At 39.0% G+C, this 19,905-nt stretch overlaps 1 protein-coding gene across 1 annotated transcript in view; it reads right to left on the bottom strand.

The window, feature by feature from the left end:
- CUNH8orf34 (chromosome unknown C8orf34 homolog) overlaps window positions 1-19,883 on the bottom strand; it is a 526,010-nt gene extending 506,127 nt beyond the window's left edge. The window contains exon 1 of the mRNA XM_006150466.2: window positions 19,711-19,883. Coding sequence (XP_006150528.1) covers window positions 19,711-19,779 — 69 coding nt within the window. The 5' untranslated portion in view covers window positions 19,780-19,883. The remainder of the gene's footprint in view (window positions 1-19,710) is intronic.
- Between the last annotated feature and the right edge of the window lie 22 nt (window positions 19,884-19,905).

Here is a 19,905-nt window from a genome sequence, read left to right as displayed (position 1 = left end):
TGTGGCGTGGCCATCCCCCCTGGGGGGTGATTTCTCACTTTCTGTCTGTCTCTCTCTCTCTCTCTCTCTCTCTCTCTCTCTGTCTTTCTGGCAAGTGCATGCGCCCTATAACAAAAACCTCTCCCAAAAAAAAAAAAAATATGCTGCTATACTAAACCTTATCAATAAAGTTTAATACATGTAAACAGATATAATGTTTAGACATATAGAAAAAAAATTAAATGTATTGATTAAATATATTTATTACAATGAGATTGCTTACTTTTTTTTTTTTAAGCGAGTTTTCTTTTTGGTATAGGATGCATGTGCTTGTTAGAGAGACAGAGAGACAGAAAGTGAGAAAGTCACTGGATCCGGTCTTGAACCACAGTCAACTACATGGGAGTACAGCAGTGTAACCATTATGCCATCTGCTGATTCCAAGATTGTTCAGATATTTTTAATAATTAATTGCTAGGTGTATCATTTTTGCTAATAACTTCCAGGAAAATAAACAATGACAGAAACTATCTTATTAAAGACATCTGCCTCTTATCTTATTCAGTTTGCATACTGATCCCATGGCAAATTTCATGAAAACTTATCTCTAAGTCCAAGTTTTAAATATGAATTTCCTAGTTGTAGAATTATAATGATGGCATGCACTGATAATTATAATAATGGAGTGTACTGATGAAAATACTTAATAGGCATACAAACAGAAAACCAAGGTAAGTTTTTGTAAAATTATCAGAATATAACAGTTGAGACTGTCCAAAGTATGCCAGTATTTCTAAATACCTAAGTTTTTGAGTAAAACTAAGTTTTGAGTTTTAATGTAAATGAAGTTCCCATGTATCAAAGAATCTGATAGCTGTTGTAAAGAATGAAAAAGAATGCAAATAAAATCAAAATTTAAAAAGTCTACAGGCTAGACCTCACAGAATAGCAGGTAAACCCTGTGTGTAGGGAGCCAGATCTCACATGGCCAACCATGGTTCAAATCCTGACCCCAACCACTTAAAAAACACACTGTCAGGGACCAGCAGTTAGTGTAATGGCTATGTCGCTGGACTCCCACATAGTCAACCACGGTTCGAGTCCCAGATCCGGTGGCTTAACCTCACGCCAGGTGTGTGTGCATGTGTGCCCAAGATCCCAAGAGGAGAATGGAGGAGAAGGGATTGTGGTGTGGCCATCCCCTCTGGGGGGGGAGTTATTTCTCGCTTTCTCTCTCTCTGTCTCTCTCTGTCTGTCTGGCGAGCGCATGCTCCGTATAGCAAAATCCTCTCCAAAAACAGAAAAAAACACACACACTGTCTGCATTTACATCCACACCCTAAATCCTAATGGGATGTTAAGAGTGGAAGAACAATTAGAAATGGGGGAAAAAGATTGCTACACAGTCATGCCACACTGGGTGGTGTTTTTACTCTCTCTCTTTCTCTGAGAGCACATGTGCCCTCTGGCAACAAAATTTTTTTAAAAAAAGAATTAATGGTTTTAATGAATTTTTAAGAAAGTGGAATTTCCTGTAAACTGTTGCAGATAGTCTCAGACTCCCGGGGAAAAATGATCATTAATCTACAAACCATACACATTTCATATTTGATAGGTTGGTCCTGATTTTTTTCATTCATAAAGATTATTTGACAACCATTTAGTAGAAACCTACTATGTCCTAAACATTTTCTTTCTTTCTTTCTTTCTTTCTTTCTTTCTTTTTTTTCTTTTTAATGCCAGAAAGCACATGTGCTCATCAGACAGAGACAGAGTGGTATGGGAAGCAAAAACCACTCCTCAATGGGGTATGATCATGCCACAACACCTTCTCTTCCATTTCTCCATCCCATTGGGATTTGGGAATGGGCATACATGTGCTCAGCACATTTCTCAAGCCACTGAAGCCACCATCCAAACAGTGCTTGACTATGTGGGATCCAGCTGCCTTAACTAAGCTACAGGGCTAGCCCTATACCAAATATTTTCTAGGCATTGAAGACACAAACAGTTAAGAGGACTGGCAAGATATCTAACTTTAAGGAGTTTATAATCTAGTAGAAATGAACTGAATATAAACTGAAATCAAAGGAATACTCTGATGAGGAAATTTCAGATGATGATAAAGGATATGAAGAAAAACCAAGAAAATCATACTACAAAGAGTACTGGGGAATTGGACGGTGTGTGGTATTTCAGGTAAGGGTGATCTGTGTTGCCTTTCTGAGACAACATGGCATTCTGGCATGTTTTCTAATGATACGATATGTTTCCATATTTTGCTAAAGTATATAGTCACTTTGGTGATACTGCACCAAGTACGACCTCTCCTGCTGATGAAAACACACACACACACACACACACACACACACACACACGAGTTGCAATCTTTGCTCTGTAAAATGTCGCTCCCCTGTACACCCTTGGTGAGATGCATTTTCAGTCCTCAGAGCTACAACTAAAAGATGCATATTCTGAGCTCTAGTTTCAGGATGGTAGAAGGCCAGCCTTCAGGTGTGCCTCTCCACCTGGCCTGTCACTGGGCCATTAATATTAATAGAAAAGGGAAATAGTAGCACCTAATGTGATGGGAAACTAAATTTATTGGGTGACCTCCAAGTGCAAAGTATGGGGTCCTTCACTGTTTTCCATCTCATGTATTCCTCATAATATCCCTGTTAGGTATTATTTTTGCAGATAAAGACACTAATGTTCACAGAGATTGATTAACTTGCTCAGGGTCAAGCAGACAGTAAGCAATTTCTAGCCTACATCGTCTCCAAAGATCACCCGTCTCCAATCCATATTTATCTGTGTCAAGCAACTTCCTACCTATTAAATGCAAATGAATTTGGGGGTGGGAGAGAGTTATACATTACACCTTACACGTTGTGAATTAATTTATCAACCTCTTTCTTAAAAGCAAGTATGAAAAAGGAAAAAGGATAACTGAAAGCTAATTAGATAAATAAGTACATAATTAAAAGTTATTCACCATACATAAAGGGAACTTAATGGGATAGGGAGTAGTTTTCTCTAGGTCTTAAAAGAGTGGATATTGAGATGCTCTTTGCTAGCTGGTTGTATCTTCAATGTTTTAGGGTTGTTTTTGTTGTTTTCTCCTCCTGTAGAATATACAAGTAAATGCTCTGTTTACTTCAACACACATCTGTTGGGCCCCTGCTTTAAAACCAATGGTCCACTATGCACTACAGTAAACACACCATAAAGCATCAAGCAAAATAGTTGTTCCTCATCCTCAAATACCTAAGACCTAGCCTGAGACATAAGACATAAAATATGAACAAATGCCTGTTGTCAGAGATCCCTGACAATCACATACCCTGGATGTAGAAGAACCTTCCGTCTATCAAGACAGAGTATGTTCTACTGCTAGGGGACACGAAGAATCGCACAGAAAGCACGGGTCGTCTTTGGACTTGTCACATCAATCCATTCAACACTTGTGGTCAACTGGTGATGACAATGTAGATCCATCATTCTCAAGCCCAAATACTTTACAGCTATTTTAGTCTAAAAGAAAAACGTTCTGATATACTAATTCGTCTGAAATGATAGCATGATTATTGGTTCTATTCTTGCAAACAAATTTGGGTATACATTTCTAAAATTCAACAAATTCTACATAATTGTTGGATATAACATTTGCATTTATGATTAACCTCATTGTTTCTGTTTTTATTGAAGAAAAAACTCAATACATGATTTAGAAGGGGTTTTACAGCCTATGAAAATTCTTGGGTCATCTGTTTAACTAGGGGATCTAGGAGTGGGGGGGAAACACTGAGAGAGTATGAAAGAAAACTGTAGAAGGTCCTGTAGGCTGAGGGTGGGGTGACCTCTCAAGCCACAGTTTGGTCTAGCTTCTTACCCTGTGCCACAGCATATTTTAAACATTAAAGTAATTTAAGACACAACACAGAACTCACTGTGTCTATTTTCCTATCTTTTCTTACCAGTGAGTACCCATGAAAAGCAACTTTGTTAATTCCCCCCAAAAAGATGTGGTCACGAGCATTTATATGCACACGCTGACACACATATGCACATGTATGCTTTGTTTTAATATAAACATATATGCACACATATATACACATACATTACATACTTAGAAACACACATGCAGTACATACATCCACACAGTCCCTAACTCTTAAATGTTGCCTTGAAAAGTTGAGTTTAGACATAAAGAGGGCTAAGTGACAGTATAACAAATATCTATGTAACCATCATTCATAAAACCACTGCTAACAATTATTAAAACATTTGACCCCATGCCACCATGCCTCCAAGACATCACTACCTTCCTAATTTGGTGTTATAATTCTCACCCCAGACTTTTTTTTTTTTATAAATCGTGCATCCCATTTTGTGGAAAAGGACCTCAGTTTTAATACCTCATTATTTAGATCCAAGGACATACTCTCTAGTCCTACAGAGCTAGTAAGACCCTAGGCTCAAAATTAAGGAGAAAAAAACATATTCATTAGGCAGGCGTAGACTCAGTATCAAACTACCAGTCTAATTATCTAGTCTGACCTCATTTCTAGCCCATGATTTTCCCTACTTTCTTTTAACTTTTCTATAAATTGAAAAGGAGGCAATTTCTATATGTTTTAATATGGAATCGTTTTCAGATCTCTGCTTTGACATGTTACAAAAAATACAAGAGTCCTGGGACCAGCAGTTGGCATAATGGCTGTATCGCTGGACTCCCATGTAGTTGACCACGGTTTGAGTCCCAGACCCAGTGGCTTAAATTCACGCAGGGCGCAAGTGCGTGCATGCCCGCAATGGAGGAAAAGGGACTACAGCGTGCCCATCCCCCTGGGGGGGTGACTTCTCGCTTTCTGTCTCTCTGTCTCTCTGTCTCTGTTTTTCTAGTGAGCACACGTGCCCTATAGCAAATACCTCTCAAAAAAAAAAAGTACAAGAGTACTAACAGTAGTTCACTTTTTAAGAATTATATCATGGGGGGACGAGCAGACAGCACAATGGTTACATCGCCGGACTCCCACGTAGTTGACCCCGGTTTGAGTACAGGACCCTGTTGCTTAAACCTCATGCCAGGTGTGTGTGCATGTGAGCCCAAGATCCTGAGAGGAAATGCAGGAAAAGGGACTGAGGTGTGGCCATCTCCCCCAGGATGATTTCTCACTTTCTGTCTCTCTGGCAAGCACACGCACACTATAGCAAAAATCTCTTTAAACAAATAATAATACGTGTGTGTGGGGGGGGGGTGGTTATGTTGCTAGACTCCCTTACGGCCAAACACTGTTCAAGTCCTGGAACCAGTGACTTGAAACTCACACCAGGCATGTGTGCATGTGTGTACGTGTGCCCAAGATCCCAGGAGGAGAATACAGGAGAAGGGAATGTGGTGTGGCCACGCCCCCTAGAGGGTGACTTCTCACTGTCTGTCTGTCTGTCTCTCTCTCTCTCTCCGGTGAGTACAAATGCCCTAAGGCAAAAACATATACATAAATATGTTTCCATGTCAGTGTATTTAGTATATAGATATTTAATTCTTTTAAATAGTCACATGGGATAAAAATGTGATAATATGAGTATTTCATATAAACAGGTATTGAGGTAATTTACAACATTTGACCATTTCATATAATGTGGCACTCATTTCCTTGTAAAATTTTTGCACATGTCTAAGTATTTCTGTAAAATATATTCTACAAATGAAATCACTGGCTAAAAGAGTTCTTTCTAGTTTTGATATATTTTACCAAATTCCCAACCCAAAAGGCTTTTACGATTTGCAATCTTATTAAATTTGAATGAGAGTCTAGAAGAGAGTGCAGAAAGGGTCCCAGGGACAGTCATGTGAATAATTAAAGGGTTCATTCATGAAAGGTGAATCACCTTTCCTCATGCAACTCAATGGCCAGGGATTGAGGTTGCACACAGAGCAAGTGAATGGAGCAGTACCTGACTGAGACGTGAAGGAAACTTTGAATAATTTTAATGAAAATCATTGTTTATGATATTCCTCCAAAGAACAAGAAAAGCAACCAAAACCAATCTTTGCCTCATCCAGGGCACACATGTATCCAGTTTCAGTTATTCGCTTACAAAATGACTTACTGAATACATAGTTTTCATTCCTTTTAACTCTGCAAAGGGCTGTTTTACTCACACAACTTCTTTACTTAGGAGTTAGACAACAAATAGAACCGCATACATATTTCTAGTTGCATATGTATTAATTCATCTTTCTAATAATGTTTTGAATACTAAAAATGTTTCTTAAATGTTCAGATGAATATTCAAGGGAATAAAAAGACAAGCCACAGATTGGGAAAAAAATATTTGCAAGAGATATATCTAAGACAGCAAAAAATATACAAAAATACTGCAATATTTGCAAAATGTATGAAACATTTAAAATTCAGCAATAGGAAAACAAACAATCTGATTCAAAAATGGTCCAAAGACCTTAACAGACATTTCATCAAAGAAAATATGTAGACAACAACACCATATGCCGTTATAGAATTGTAAATTAAGACAATTAGATGCTACTACACATCTTTAGAATGGCCAAAATCCAGAACACTGACACCACCAAATGTTGACAAGGATGTGAACCAACAGAAATTCTCACTCATTGCTGATGGGAATGAAAAATGTTACAGCTACTTTAGAAAACAGTTTGGTAGTTTCTTACAAAATAAAACATATTGTTACCATATTATCTAGCAATCATGTTCCTTGGACTTTACTCAACACAGGTGGAAACTGTTGTCCACAGAAAACCTTACATATAGGTATTTACAGCAGCTTTATTAGTAATTGTCAAAATTTGGAAGCAATCTAGATGTCACTCTATAGGTGAACAGATACTGTGGAACATCCAAATAATAAAGAATTACTCGGCAGTGGAAAGAAACGAGCTATCAAGTCAAGAAAAAACAGGAAGGATCTTTAAGTGCACGTTACTGAGTGAAAGAATCCAATCTGAAAAGGCTGCATAATATAAGATTCCAATTATATGACATTCTCAAAAAGAAAAAACTAAGGACACTATAAAATTATCATTGGCTTCCCAGGGTTAGAGAAGAGGGAAGAATGAATAGGCAAAGCACAGAATTTCATGGCAGTGAAAATACTCTGCATGATACTATTTTATATATATAAATATATGTATATGTAAATATATATTTTAAATATATGTTATATTTTGGGAACCAGCAGTTAGCGTAATGGCTATGACGATGGACTCCCAAGTAGCCAACCACGGTTCGTGTCCCAGAACCGGTGGCTTAAAACTCACACCGGGCGCGTGTGCGTGCGTGCCCAAGATCCTGAGAGGAGAATGGAGGAGAAGGGATTGCAGCGTGACCATCCCCCCTGGGGGGTGATTTCTCACTTTCTGTTATTATATATTTATATGCAAACATATAAATATAAATATATCTATTTTAACAAATTTATACATAATACATAAATATATTTTATATATACATATATATAAAATATTTCTTAATACATTTATTCTAACAAATAGAAAGTACAACTCCAAGAGTGAACCTTAATGGAAACTAGACAACAGGGTATAAGAATGTGTCAATGTATTTTCAACAATTATAATATTTTATTCTGTGGGGGATGTTGATAATAGGAAGTATTATGTGGGGGGGGCAGCAGCATCTGGAAAATCTCTGTACATTCCTTTCAGTTTTGCTATGAATCAAATTGTCTCTAAATATAGTCTTTTAAAAATGCTTGAGAGACTATTAAATAAAAAGATGTGAATTCCAGAGAAAGTCTGTAATAAATAAATTTGTTTATAAGCAACATTACATTTAAAATCTACTAGGAAAGGATAAACATTCAATTGAGGGTTGTGGGCAACTATTCATATATACTGCAGTAAATAATGCAGCCTACTTAAGACAATACAAATGATACCAAAAAATAGTTTCCTTATTAAATTACATTAAATAGTATAGTTTATGTAAATAGCTTAACAGACACGCGAGGGTGAAAAGAGAAAAATGTGTAAACTAGGTTTGGTAGTTATTGGGCATTGTGGTCAGAGAATGCTACCTGTAAGTTTGTTTTCTTTTTTCCTTTTGGTTTGGTTTTCACATTTATTTTTGCATATTTATTTGATTTTCTGCTTTCCCTGTTTAGGGTAAGCTTCTGGGGCCAGGAGTTGTGTTTTATTTATTTTTACTCACTTCTAGGTCCTGTCTCAGTGTTTAGATAACATCTGTTAAAGCAAGGAAATGAAAGAAATGAAATGAATGAATGAATGAGTTTCTGTAGGTCAGTACTTGAGCAAGGTCACTTATCAGGCAAAGTCCATGAGGTTTTCCCTTTTCTTGGCTTCATGGGCAGGTCCCAGTAAGTGATTTTTTAAAAAAATATTTGTACATATTTCTGGGGTAGAGTGTGACTTTTTAATACATGCATACTGGGTATGATGATAAAATCAAGGCAATAAAGATATCTGCCATCTCAAAATTTAGCTTTTCTTTCTTTTTATAATTTGCCAGAGGGTCCATATACTCACCAGAAGGGCAGAGAAAGAGAGAGGGAGACAGCACTTCCCAGTGGGGTGTGGTCATGCTGCAATTCCTTCTCCTTCATTTCTCCATCCTGTTAGGATTCTGAGCACGCATGCCCAGAGTGTTTCCCAAGGCACAGGGGCCAAGATTAGAACCATGCAGTCTGCATGTGGGACATGTAATCCGCAATGTGAATCCAGCTCCCTTAACCACCAGTCTGTGGAGCTGGACTCATTTATTGTTTCTCTGTATTGTGAACATTAGAAATTTTTTATTCTAGCTATTAAAAAACACATATTAAATTGTTACTAACTATAGCTACTCTACTGTACTTTAGAACCCTAGATTAATTCCTCCTAATAGAAATTTGTATCTGTTAACCAAGTTCTCCCTAGTCTTCTAGAGAATTTTCTAAACTGAAAAAAATATATTGATACTTTCTTTGTGGGTTAAATTATGGTGAATGTTTCTAAGTGCTACAGGTGTATTTTAAATATACATGTCTGGAACTTTTTATACCTTGACATATACACACACACATATTTGTATACTATAGAAATCTGTAAATGTATATATTACACACACACAAAATATATACCTACTCATGTTTATGTATGTGTATATATACATATACGTATGTTAATATGCATAATCAAGTTTCTAGAATATTCCATTTCTTTGCATATGAGTTATTTGCTCCACCTCTATATAATGTATCTCACTTCAAATTATATTGTTTTAGATACTAGTAATATAAGAGCAACTGTCTCATTGGCATCTAATTAGTGTAAATTTTTCCTGTTTTTCTTTTGTGTCCACCATTCTCTATCATTTCATTCTTGGTGTCTCTTATGCATTATAGATTATAGAAAGATTTATAATCCAACAGGAGAAGCTGTGATTTGATACAATAATCTAATACATTTATATTTATTATAATTCCTATTCTGTCTGACCTTGTTTCTGATACCTTCTTTCATGTTTCCTACTTTGTATACTCACATGTGTTATCTTTAACATGCTGTTCTTAACTTTTGTTACTTTAACTAAACAATACTTAATTTTTTATCATATATCTAATTATTTGGAAGCAACAAATTATATTTATTGGTATTCTAAATATTAATGTTAAATTGTTGACAAATATTTAAACATTTTTTATCAATATTAGAACCCATGTTATTTTTCTTCAACAAACATTACAAGAATTTTGCTTAGCTCATATTTTTCTAATTTTTCATTTATGTTATTTAATTTATCTTCATCCAATCTATCTATATATTGGAATAACTCTACCTCCCAGGTAACTAATTTTCTAATTTGTTCTATTCTTACTATTTTAAAAACTGTCTACTTTTTTTCAAATTTAAGAAATTACATTTTGGGCTGGAAACTTACTTTTTTCTTTAAACGTTTACTTCTGAAGTAATTGTAGGCTCAGTTGCAGTTGGAAGAAGCAACAGAGAGAAACCTCTGAACCCTTTATCCCTGTACCCAAATAGTAAGATCTTGAAAAACTATAGAACGATATCATAACCAGGACACTGGTGTTGAAATAAGACAGGATACAGAACATTTATATCCTGCAAGAATCCCTCATTGTTGCCATTTTATAGTCCCAACCACTTTCTTCATTTTCCTACACTATTTCAAACACCCGAAGCTATGTTTCCCATTTTATAATGGGATTGCACATAACACAAAATTTTTAATTGCCAGAGGTCATGTGCACTCATTAGAGAGAAAGAAAGAGAAAGGGAGAAAAAGAAAGTACTTTCCAATGGGGCATGGTCACACCACAATCCCTTCTCCTCCTTTTCTCCAGTCCGTTGCCATTGGGAGCATGCGCACATATGCACCCAGCATGTTTTCTAAGCCTCTAGTGCCAGGATTCAAACTGCAGTCAGCCTTGTGTGAATCAGCTCCCTTTACCACTTGGCCACAGGACAGACCTCAAGTAAACTTCTGAGCTGGATTTATTTTTAAGAGGTTTTTGCCTTAGGGCACATGCACTCACGAGAGAGAGAGAGAGAGAGAGAGAGATCATCTCCCCATGGGGGGATGGCCACACCACAATCATTTCTCCTCCCGGAATCTTGGCCATGCACACTTGCATGCCCAGCATGATTTTGAAATCACCATTCCAGGACTCAAACAGTGGTAGGCCATGTGGGAGTCCAAACAATCCAAATTAAATTAGAAAATGTGTAAAGGACGTGAAGAGACATTTCACATAAGGAGAAAATACTGATGTCACATAACCACTATGCCATCTGCTGGTCCCGTGAGTTAGATTTTTTCACTCAGCATAATTCTCTAGAAACGCATCCATACCAAAAAGAACAAGTTATTCTTTTAATTGCTTAATAGTATCCCATATCAGAAATATACCAAGTTTGTTTAATGGTGCAATCATATCTGGGTTGTTTCCAGTTTGTCTACTCTTACTCTTAAGAATAAAATTGTTTAAAGATCCACATACAAGTTTTTGAGTGAACATAACCTTCATTGCTTTGGGATAAATACTCAGGGGTGTGAATGTTGGTATGCATATTTACTCTAGCTAGCCAAAACTCCATATTTACTTTAACTTGCCAAAGCGTTTTCCAGAGTGGCTGTACTATTCCACATAACCATTGGCAATGCATGTATGATCAAGTTTCTCTTCATCGTCATCTGGTGTTTTCACTCGCTTTTGCTTTAGCCATTCTGACAAGGATGCAGTCAATTGTCATTGTGACTTTAATTTGCAGTTCTCTAATGGCTCACAAAACTGAAAATCTTTTCCTATGCTTATGTGGCTTCAGTATATTTTCATGTGAAATGTCTCTTCATGTCCTTTACACATTTTCTAATTTAATTTGGATTGTTTGGGGTTTTTATTTGTTTGTTCATTTTGTTTTTACTACTGAGATTTAAGAGTTCTGTAATACATTCTAGATACTAGTGAATTGTTGGATATGTGATTTAAAAACATTTTTCCCACACAGCAACTGTCTTTTAGCCCTTTTAATATATTCCATGAACTTTTAAAACTTCATGGTTTAAATTTTTACTGAAAAAAATATCTTAAAGAATTATTTATTTAATTTTATTTATCATTATTATAATCATTACTATTTTTAATTTTCTACAGGGCATGTGTGCACACCAGGGAGAAACAGAAAGAGAAGGAAAGTGAGAATGTGAGTCGTCAGGTCCAAGACTTGAATCACAGTCAGTCACGTAGGAGTCTAGTGCCTTAACAGCCATACCACCTGTTGGCCCTCAAAAAATTATAGATGTCACTTTTACTGATAAAAATTGTATGTATTTATGGTGCACCTACATGTTTCGATGTTCTATATACTGTGAAATGATTACATCAAGCTATTTAACATATTCATCATCTCATATACTTATGTTTTTGTGGTGAGAACATTTAAAATATGAGCTTTAAATCGTTTTCAAGTGTACACTATTATTCACAGTCACCACCAGAACCTGCTTTGCTAAATGAAACTTTGTACCTGTTGACAAACACCTCCCCTTACTCATTGCTCCCCACTCCAGTGCCTGGTAACCACTATTCAGTTTATTGTATCTGAGTTTGACTTTTTTATATTCCATTTATGAGGGGTGTTCAAAAAGTTTGTGTAAAAAGCATGTTAAAAAAAAAATGCCTGAATTTCAAAACTGTTTTGCAACAAAATACTTCCTACTTTAATTCCATTTTCCCACAAGCATTTTTTTAAAGAATTATTTAATTTTTTATCATTATTATTATATTGGGTTGTCATATATGTCATGACATTTTTTTTGTTTTTCTATGCAAAACTACATCATGACTTTTCCAACAACCCACTATGTTTTCAGTTTGCTACAGGCTCATGTGCTCACCAGAGAGAGAAAAAAAGAAAGAACATGAGAAACCAAGCCTCCAGATCAGGGACTTGAACCACAACAGACCACGTGGGAGTCCAGCACCTTAACCACTGTGCCACCTACTGGCCCCCTTTCACAAACTTTTTGAAGTACCCATGTATATGTGAGATACTTAGATCTCTGATCTACTTTGAGTTGATTTTTGTATAACAAGTGAGACTGAATTGTGTGCCTATGATCCTGGCTAGTTGAAGCTGGGGGGCAGATCACAGTATAAAGACCTTGTTATGAGTATGTGTGTCTCTCTCTCTCTGTCTCATGGAAGAAGTAAATAAATCTAAAATCTAAAAGTATTCTCTCTTCTTCTGAAAAAGTATATGGAATTGTTATTAATCCTTTTTTTGGTTTGGTAGGAATCATCATTGAAGTGATCTAGGCTAATAGATTCCTTCTTGGAAAGATTTCAAAATGCTCATTTGTTATATTTATTTACTTCATATTTGGTGAGTTACATAATTTTTATTTTTCTCTTTTTCTTTCTTTCTTTCTTTTTTTTTTTTTTTTGCAGAGGTTTTTGCTATAGGGTGTGTCTGCTCACCAGAGTGACAGAAAGTGAGAAATCACCCCCCCAGGGTGAATGGCTACACCACAATCCCTTCTTCTCCGTTCCCCTCTCGGGATCTTGGGCATACATGCACAAACACCCGGTGTGAGTTTAAGACACCGGGTCTGGGATTTGAACCATGGTCGGCTACATGGGAGTCCAGTGACATAGCCATTATGCTAACTCCTGATCCCTAACATATTTTTCAAAGATTTTGTCTATTTTAATTGTCAATTAGCTACCTAAGTTGTTCTTACTATTCCCTTATCCTTTCCCTGTCTGAAGCGTCTGTAGTAGTATCTCCTTTTTCATTTCTAACCTAGGTAAGTTGTGATTTCTGTTTTTCATTGTCAGTCTTGTTAATGCTTTATCAATTTTATTAATCTCTTCAAAGAACCAACCTTTTATTTCATAAATTTATTTTGTTTTTAATTTCATCATTCTCCTTATTATTTTCTTCCTAGTATTTGCTAGAATTTTATGTATGTGGAATTATCTAGTATGCACTCATTTTTGTCTGATTTTTTTTCACTCAGCATAATTATTCATCTTTGTTATTGCATGCATCAATTCATGTCCTTATTGCAGAATATTGTTCCATTGTAGATACGTATTCAATTTGTTTATCTGTTCAGATACTAATTTGCCTGGCTGTTAGAAATAAAACTTTTTTGGATCTTAGAAATAAAGCCGCCAAAGTGTTTTCCAAAGTGCTTGTACCATTTTGTATTCCCACGAGAATTATATGAATTTTCTAAGTGCTCTACATCTTTACAAAAATTACTATGGCCACTTTTTTTTTTTTTTAATTTAAGGACAGGATCTGGCTATGGCACAATCTTCCTGCAACAGCCACCTAAGTACCTAGGACCATAGAAGCATTACATTATACCCAGCTTCTTTCAGACAGAGCCTTGTGTTGCCCAGGTCAGCCCAGAGTTGACAATTCTCTTCCCTCAGCTTCCTGAGTCTCCATGATTATAAGCACATGACACCATGCCCAACCTTTAGGTTAGACCAGGAATTAAATTCAAACTTTCTATGTGAGTGCAGCCGGCAGAGTATAGTGTCTTTAACAGCTCTTAACGACTGTTCCTAAGCCAGGTCCCTCTTGTTAACTTTAGGTATTCTAGTGAGTAGGTAGTAGTTTTAGTTTATATTTCCCTAATGATATTAAGCAGCCATTCATACATCTATCTGCTACCTTTTATGGAAACTATCTACCCATTATTTTGTATACATTTTAACTGTCCTCTTAAAGCAAACTTTTAAGAATTCTTCGTATGTTACAGAAACAAGTCCTATGACAAATAGATATTCGGTGTGGCTGGCCCTTTCATTTTCTTAATAGTGCCTTTTGAGGTGCAAAGTTTAATTTTGAATAAGCCCACTTACTTGGATTTTAAAATAGTGCTTTATTTGTGTTTTTGTCAAAGGTATTTGTCAAACTCAAAGTCATATAAATCATCTCCTACATTCCCTTCTAAAAGTAAAAACTGTAATCTGTATCCATGAGTTTCCATCTCTTGCTTTTGGTCTCATCCCCTCTGCTTAGAATCCTACCAACTCAGTCACAGGGGTGTCACCCTAAGGACCCAACCACACCGGAAGTCCCCACCCCGACACTACAAAGGGATTAAGTTTTCACATAACACTTTTACAATACAATCAAGTCCCAACACATGAATTCTGGTGGGATATCCAAACTATAGCGGTTAGGTTGAGTGAGAGAAGATATACTCAAAAAACAAACAAAAATTATATAACGTATGATTCCATTTACACAAAATTCTGGAAAGGACAAACTGATCCACTCTGACAGGAGAGATCTGTGGTTGCCTAGGAATGTGGAGGAATAGGAGGGAGAAATTACAAAAGGGAATTCTAAATAGCAGGGTGAAGGAAAGGCCTAGGAGGGTCATGAGCCAACTGAGTTGGTAAGGTCTAAGGGCACCAGGAAATTACGAACAATATTTCCAGTACATATCATTGACTCCATGTCTAACATATACAGGTGCAAAAGATGCCACCATTCATAATAAAAGAGTTTTGTTCATAAAGATAGAAAAACAGTTGCTACTTCAGCATCTATAAATGTGCACAACAGGGTTACTGCATCAGCCAGTTACACCTCATCCCCTTAGACCTAGTTAAAACTTCCCCTCCCCATGTGGTTGTTTGTGAGATACCTCACTTTTTCCTCATCCCACTATCTCAAAACTCAACATACCCACATTGCTGACTATGATAGAACCTAATGATCCACACCAGAATCGTGTAAACAAGCCTATACTACTTGCACTTTATTTTTATTTATTTATTTATCTTTTATTTAGGTTTTTGTCATAGAGCATGCATGTTTGCTGGAGGAGAGAGACAGAGGAACATAAGAAATTACCCCCCAGGGGGATGGCTATGTCACAATCCCTTCTCTTTCATTCTCCTTGTGAGATTTTGAACACACACACACACACAGGTCCAGGACTCAAATCATGGCCAGCCACATGGGAATCCAGTTGCCTTAACCACCAAGCCACTTGCTGGCTCCACACTTTGTTTTTTAACTAGCACATAATACCCATGAGCTTTTAAAAAGGCATTAATGGGGGCTGGCAGATGGCATGGTTTTGCTATTGGGTATGAGCACTCACTGAATAAAGAGACATAGAGAAGAAAAGTGAAAAAGCATCACCCAGGGGGACAGCCATGTCACCATCCCTTCTCTTTCATTTACCTCTCAAGATTTTGGGCATGCACACACAAATGCCTGGTGTGAGTTTCAAGTCTCTGAGTCCAGGACTTGAACTAAGGGGCTAGGAGGTGATTAGGGTGCTGGACTCCCAAATAACCATGTGGGAGTTCAACACCCTAATCACCTCCTAGCCCCTTAGATGCTCTTTTTAATGACTATTTTTAACATTTTTCTTTATTTCTGATAAACATGTGTGTGCACATATGTGAAAGTGAGAGAGTGAGAGAAAAAAAGAGAGGCGAGCTCCCTCTGCAGGGCCTGGTCATGCTGCGCTTCTTTTCCTCCAGTCCTCCAATCTGGGATCTTGTTTTCAGGCTGAGTGCAGATTTGAAACATGTGTCATGTGAGATTTGGCTTCTGTCTCTTTTTTATTTTTAAAGAATTATTTTACTTAGCTTTATTTATTTACTTTTTAATTTGAACAGAGAGAGAGAGAGAGAGAGAGAGAAAGTCAGAAAGAAGCAAGCCTCCAAGTACGGGACCAGAACCACAGTTGGCCATGTGGGAGTCCAACATCCTTAACCACCATGCCACCTGCCAGCCCCAGATTTAGCCTCTCTTGAGCAGAGCATGACCATTACTCCAGGAGCCAATGCTGCTTCTGTTTTACATAACATTCATGTGCCCTTTTTAAAAGTGTCTCATGCTCATAAATTTTCTCAAAACTTTCCCAATTTATAAAATCCACAATGGGATGGTCAGATGTTTCACAGTTTCAAAATTAAAGCAAGTCTGTCACCAACCCCACTGACTCAACACAACAAATCACAACAGTGTGGCCTGTTTCAATCTGTGATCTGTACAAGGTGATTTTTAACTCACAGAATTGTTAAAACATGGCCCAGGTGTAGCAATCACTTGTGTTGCTTCTTTAATTTCCCAAGCCCGAATCACTTGTGTTGCTTCTCAACTTTAGTTTCCCAGGCCCTTCTGCTGACCAGTGAGTGAATCAGGTTCTACAAGAACCACTGAGTAAGGTCTGGGAGCTCTGACAGAAGTGTTCTCTGGAAAACAACTATCTCCCAAGTGGCTCATAGTTATACATTCTCTGACGGAAATAACTTTTTTTTTTTTTTGGAGAGGTTTTCATATAGGGCGTGTGTGCTCTCCAGAAAGACAGAGAGAGACAGAAAGTGAGAAATCACCCCTCCCCCATAGGGGATGGCCACGTGGCAATCCCTTCTCTTCTCGGGATCTTGGGCACGCATGCACACGTGCTCAATGTGAGTTTAAGTCACCGGGTCCGGGACTCGAACCGCAGTTGACCACATAGGAGTCCAGCGACATAGCCATTACGCTAACTGCTGGTCCTGGAAATAACATATTTTTAATCGTTGCAGATGGTATGTGTCCCATCCTGTTCTTAGAAGAAAAGATAACCATTTTTCTCCCTTCAATTATTTAAAGTGCATATCGATCCTTAAAAATTAAGTACTCGTCACTGCAATCCAAGTTAATGGGATGTATGTGACATGGATTCAATAGAACAGGATATAACTGTGTTGGTGGAGTTTGTGTTTAGTGAGAAGATGTAAAGCTTTTAGGACACGGTTTGGCCATCACTGAAAAATTCCATGCAGAACTACCCTGCCAACATTAAGAGGGTGAGGAAAAATTAATAAATAACAAGTTGGGTTTGTTTTCTAAGTATATAGAGTGTTTACATACATTCCAAACTATACCGTGTTAACACTCGGAAAGAATCCTGGAAATTTTCAAATACACTAACAAAAATAGCATCTGTTAAACATAATTCACTTACTCTCTCTGGCTAATTGTACTTCTTATTCTAGAACAGAGTGTAACCAGCAAAGACACCGTAAGTGTATTTGTCTTTATGATTCTTTCGGTGCAATCACTGCACTGTGTCAGAGGGCGTTATTACACTCCTGCCTGTTTTTATTATATGGGGTTATGTATCGCCTATAAACATTACAGGAGGGACAAAGAAAAGAATTCTCGTGGCTCCGGCGATTCCATTTTGCTCAGGTATCAACTTTCTTTGCTAACACTGTTGGCAGAAGCAAGAATCAAGACAATAATTGCAGAACTTGGTGACCGGACAGAGTGAGCTTCAGTTGAAACAATGGTCTTATCTTCCAAGACAGGACAACGTTAACTCAAAGTGAGGGGGAAACCCACGCAATCATGCAACCTTAATGAGAAACCTGTCCTCCCAAAGAATAAACCCTACTTGAGGGCCTCTTTGTCCTCCTCGCCCTTTTGTACGGGGCATTAAACGCATTATTTTTTTTTTTCTGCAGTTTTCACAGGGTTTTCTTTCCCCCCCCCGAGAAACTGCACTATTCTCTGCGACCTCCAATGCACTCTCTTCCCCCTAACGCGTTTCCCTGTCCCTCGAACGCCCGCGGACATATAATCTCCCCAAACCACCCGTAAGTGTATTTGTCTTTATGATTCTTTCGGTGCAATCACTGCACTGTGTCAGAGGGCGTTATTACACTCCTGCCTGTTTTTATTATATGGGGTTATGTATCGCCTATAAACATTACAGGAGGGACAAAGAAAAGAATTCTCGTGGCTCCGGCGATTCCATTTTGCTCAGGTATCAACTTTCTTTGCTAACACTGTTGGCAGAAGCAAGAATCAAGACAATAATTGCAGAACTTGGTGACCGGACAGAGTGAGCTTCAGTTGAAACAATGGTCTTATCTTCCAAGACAGGACAACGTTAACTCAAAGTGAGGGGGAAACCCACGCAATCATGCAACCTTAATGAGAAACCTGTCCTCCCAAAGAATAAACCCTACTTGAGGGCCTCTTTGTCCTCCTCGCCCTTTTGTACGGGGCATTAAACGCATTATTTTTTTTTTCTCTGCAGTTCTCACAGGCTTCTCTTACCCCTCCCAGAGAAGCTGCACTATTCTCTGCGACCTCCAATGCACTCTCTTCCCCCTAACGCGTTTCCCTGTCCCTCGAACGCCCGCGGACATATAATCTCCCCAAACCACGTTCACAACGGTGCGTGCGCGCGGGTAGTGCGCAGACCCTCGCGCACATTCTCGCTGCCGGCGGATGTTCGGCTGGGCTGCGGGACCAGGCGGGAAAGGACCGTGGGCGTCCAGACCCGCAGGCCTCCAGTACAGACTACCCGCTCGGCACGCCCCACCCCTGCCCAGCGCCCAGGCAACCGACGGGACGCTCTGCCGGTGCCAGGTTCCAATCTCCGGTTCGCATTTTCTCATCCTCCCTCTCTTCCTCCTAGATTATTTTCGTTATCAATTCTTTGCTGGCGAAAGGAAATGGCTCAGAGCTACACATCTCCCTCCCATAAATACGCGTGTGCGTTCCCAGAACCCTTCTCTGCCCCTTCTCCTCCTTACACTTGTGGGGTCTGCAAACAAACGATCCTCCTTCCCGCCGGAGACCGAAGTCAGTCTCCCACATGGCGATTTCACTCGCCACGCCTGCACCTAGTGAAGCCCACCCCTGCCAGTTCATCTTTCTCCCATTGAATTCACCACATTCCTTCCCGCAGCTAAGCACCTCCTCCACCACCTCAGGCTCTACCACCGCCCACATTAAAAAGATGGGGGGGGGTGTAAAAAAAGAAAGAAATCTAACACGCAAGAGAGTGTGGATTCCAAGAAGAAAGTGTGCGCGTGGAAGACAGCCCGAGTGCGTGCACCTGTGCGCACCGCCTGCCTCAGCCTGCCAGGGTCCTGTACGTGCGGCTCCGAGATGCAGGACAGTCCGACGGCTCCAACTTCCCCGGCCAGGCTGGGTCCACCTGGGCTCACCTGTCCGCGTCAGGTAACTGGCGAAATGCCCGCCCGGCCACGGTCCAGGACACTTGGCCGGCACCGGGTGAATGCTAGTGAACTGGGGCCCCAGGGCGCCCTCTCCAGCGCGATTCTCGGCTACCCCTCGTTCCCTCTGAGGGGTTCTGGTTCTGCATCCCCTTTCCCCAAAGACGAACGGGTCCGCCCTCCTCCACGCCTCACCTCAAACAGGGGACCGATCTTATTCTTCTCCAGGTACGCCTGGATCCGGGTTTGCTGCCGAGACGCCATGGAGAGACAGACTGAGCGGCCGAGGGAGTGCGCCTCCGCGAGGGACAGCCCTCCTTTGCCCGGGACCGGGGCCGGGACAGGAGCTCGCAAGCCTCGGCTGGGCTGCGCGGCAGGATCGGCCTCGAG

Source organism: Tupaia chinensis, unplaced genomic scaffold, assembly GCF_000334495.1.
Source record: "Tupaia chinensis unplaced genomic scaffold, TupChi_1.0 Scaffold000288_2, whole genome shotgun sequence".
Classification (NCBI taxonomy): Eukaryota; Metazoa; Chordata; class Mammalia; order Scandentia; family Tupaiidae; genus Tupaia; species Tupaia belangeri.
The sequence above is the reverse complement of the archived record's forward strand: the minus strand, read 5'-3'. Positions and strand labels throughout refer to the sequence as shown.